Raw genomic sequence first — 2,935 nt, 5'->3', positions numbered from 1 at the left:
ACACACACACACACACACACACACACACACACACACACACAGACGGTCGATTCTTCAAGGTGGTGGGAGGTTTTTGCATTTTTCTCCTCTGCTGGGAAAATCCTCACACTGTCTGTACTAAGCTTGTTATTGTGATTCTTGTATGAACATCACGGTGCCCTCATTTCCCCTTTAACACACACACTTGCACACAAGTAACTTTGTGTGTTCCCGCACTTTGGTGCTAATGGCCCTCGGGATGCATCTGTTCTCCCTTTTTGAATAAACTGTTCCAGAGTTCAGCGGTAGGTTTTTCTTTTGTCTGCTCTGTTAGTTGTCAACTTTCTATTGTCCCCTTTCTGTGTTGGATTTGTGATCCGAATAAAACTCTGCTGCATTCTCAGTGCTATGATATTCTGGAGGGATCTTATGAGATATACATTGCATATACAAATGCATTAGCATTTTCTTTGTTAGGAAAGAAGTGCAGGAATATAATTAATTTCTCCTTCAATCAAAAGGAGAATTTGCCTTGTAAGCACTTGGCATGAAATGTGGGAATTTACATAAATCAAGATTTAGGGGTGATGTATCGTAGTCCTTCCAACTGTCCATCAAGCAGTGGGACATCTTGCGGTATGGCTTTCTTCTGATTGTTCAGACTGAAATACCTGATTGGATGGATTGCCAAGACATTTTGTACAGATATACGTGGTGCCCAGAAGATTAATCCTAAGGACTTTGGTGAGCCTTAATTCTTTTTGTAGCACCACTAGCAGGTTGACATTTTTGGCTTTTAGAGAAATATCTCAGAATGTTTGCTGTGAAATTTGGTTCAGACGTTTTATTTATTCCTCAAGATGGTCCCTTAACCTTTGAGCTACCGCCATCATCAGGTCAAACTTTTGAATTTAAATTCCTGCAAAACTAATGGTATTCTCATCAGCCTCAGCTCTAATTTGCCTTTAGCGTTAAATAGCAAATGTTAGCATGCTTAACTAAGATGGTGAACGCGCTAAACATTACATCTGCTTAATATCTGCATGTCAGCATTGTCATTTTAGGCATTTAAGCATGCTAACATTAGCACTGAGATAGTCCAGCCTCATAGAGCTGCTTGCATGGCAGTATGCTCTTAATCCTGTTTGTAAACAAATCAAAAATATAAAATGCATTTTATGAGCCAGATAACCGTTCTGAGAGCTTATGGGTTCCAAAATTGTTCACTATTGTAAATGGAACATCTTTCATGAACTGAATGTAGGCTGAATCCAGTGGAAGAGTAACAAAACCGACATGTATTTATATGTAAATGCCCCCAGTTATTACTTAAATTGGTCTCTATTATAATTTTCCTGGATAGCGAATAAATTACAGCAGCAGCAAAGAGATAATAGAAATCGAGAAGTAGGGCAGAAAAATCAGAACATGGTTAGGCTAAAAAACACTTTTAAAAAGGGAATGCAGCCATGAGAGATGTTTAATGGACAGTTTGAGGCTAGCAGTGGACACCCAGGGGACTGGTCTCACAACATCAAATTTTAATGAGTGGGTTTTCAAAACTTACAATGAAATGACAAGTTAAACCGTTACCTAGGAGACAGTTGAATGATGAAAGTGTCTGCTTTCCCCCCATCTCCAGGGTATGTGGTGTTTTCCACTTCACTGGATGTCCTGTCCTCACCTCTCTACCTCTTCTTCTCTCCGGTGAATTACTTTCATCCTCTTCTCACTCGTCATCTGTCATCATCTCTTCCTCGTCTAAGTGAAACGCTCTCACTGGGGTTACGACGATAAGGGATCAATTATAGCTTATGTTTTGGACCAACATTCCGTTTTAATTTTCTTCTTTGTTACAACAAACACTGTATGCCACATAGAGTAGATGTTGGTGTGCATTTACACTTTACACTTGGCCTCCTCTCTCCAGCACGGAGCAGACCCCACCAAGAAGAACCGAGATGGTAACACGCCTCTGGACCTGGTGAAGGATGGGGACACCGACATCCAGGATCTGCTGAGAGGAGATGCCGCGTTGCTAGATGCCGCTAAGAAAGGCTGCCTGGCTCGGGTGCAGAAGTTATGTAGCCCCGACAACATTAACTGTCGGGATACGCAGGGACGCAACTCAACACCTCTGCACCTTGCAGGTAATATGCATGTAGAATCACATTCACGGGTCATTGTAAAAAGTAAGCACCTCTCTGATTATGTAAAGCTCACTTTGCTGTAGGGCCGGGCGATATATCGACTATATCGATATCGTGGTACAAGATTAGATTTTATCTTAGATTTTGGGTATCATTATATTGTAATAGGGTATAAGCGTTGTCTTTTCCTGTTTGTAAAGGCTGCATTACAGCAAAATGATGTAATTTGCTGACTATTCTAGCTGTTTTATTATATGACTTTACCCACTTAGTCATTATCATCCACATTAGTGATAAGTATTTGGCAAAAAATCTCATTGTGAAAATATGAATAAGCACCAAGCGTCAACCCTACAGCATTGATATCAAGGTATTTTGGATAAAATATCGTGATATTTGATAATCTCCATACCACCCAGCCCTACTTTGTAGACACATTGAGATGAAAGATAAAGCCATAGGTTTTTTTTGTTGCGGTTTGGCTGGAACCGCCTAAGATTTCGACTCAGTGAAGTGCCAAGGAAAAGGCAATAAATACACCCAGACAGCCAAAGGCTTGAGGGTAAAAACACATTTTTTATAGACTGGTGGTGGGCTGAGACAATTTACCCATTTATTAATGATTTTTGATCACACCAAATGTGTGGGTACCTAAGCTTTAGCATGCAGATCCCTTTTCACTCAGGTGGCTGATCTAAAAGGAGCACACTAGAAAGTTAAAACCAAAATGGAGTATGAGTTCCTAAATGTCACCACCAGACCAGCATATGTAATGTATGTGTTTTTTTTTTTTTTAATGAATAAAT

At 40.1% G+C, this 2,935-nt stretch overlaps 1 protein-coding gene and 1 long non-coding RNA gene across 3 annotated transcripts in view; one reads left to right on the top strand and one right to left on the bottom strand.

Annotated features, from left to right (window-relative positions):
• The window catches only part of tnksa (tankyrase, TRF1-interacting ankyrin-related ADP-ribose polymerase a), a 95,546-nt gene that overhangs the window by 76,760 nt on the left and 15,851 nt on the right, over positions 1-2,935 (top strand). For both annotated transcript variants that reach the window (XM_032540273.1, XM_032540274.1), the window contains one exon: positions 1,910-2,129. In XM_032540273.1, the coding sequence (XP_032396164.1) occupies positions 1,910-2,129 (220 nt within the window). The remainder of the gene's footprint in view (positions 1-1,909; positions 2,130-2,935) is intronic.
• LOC116704676 (uncharacterized) overlaps positions 1-2,935 on the bottom strand; it is a 15,609-nt gene that overhangs the window by 395 nt on the left and 12,279 nt on the right. The gene's annotated exons all lie outside the window — the stretch shown is intronic.

Source organism: Etheostoma spectabile, chromosome 16, assembly GCF_008692095.1.
Source record: "Etheostoma spectabile isolate EspeVRDwgs_2016 chromosome 16, UIUC_Espe_1.0, whole genome shotgun sequence".
Lineage (NCBI taxonomy): Eukaryota > Metazoa > Chordata > Actinopteri > Perciformes > Percidae > Etheostoma > Etheostoma spectabile.
The sequence above is the reverse complement of the archived record's forward strand: the minus strand, read 5'-3'. Positions and strand labels throughout refer to the sequence as shown.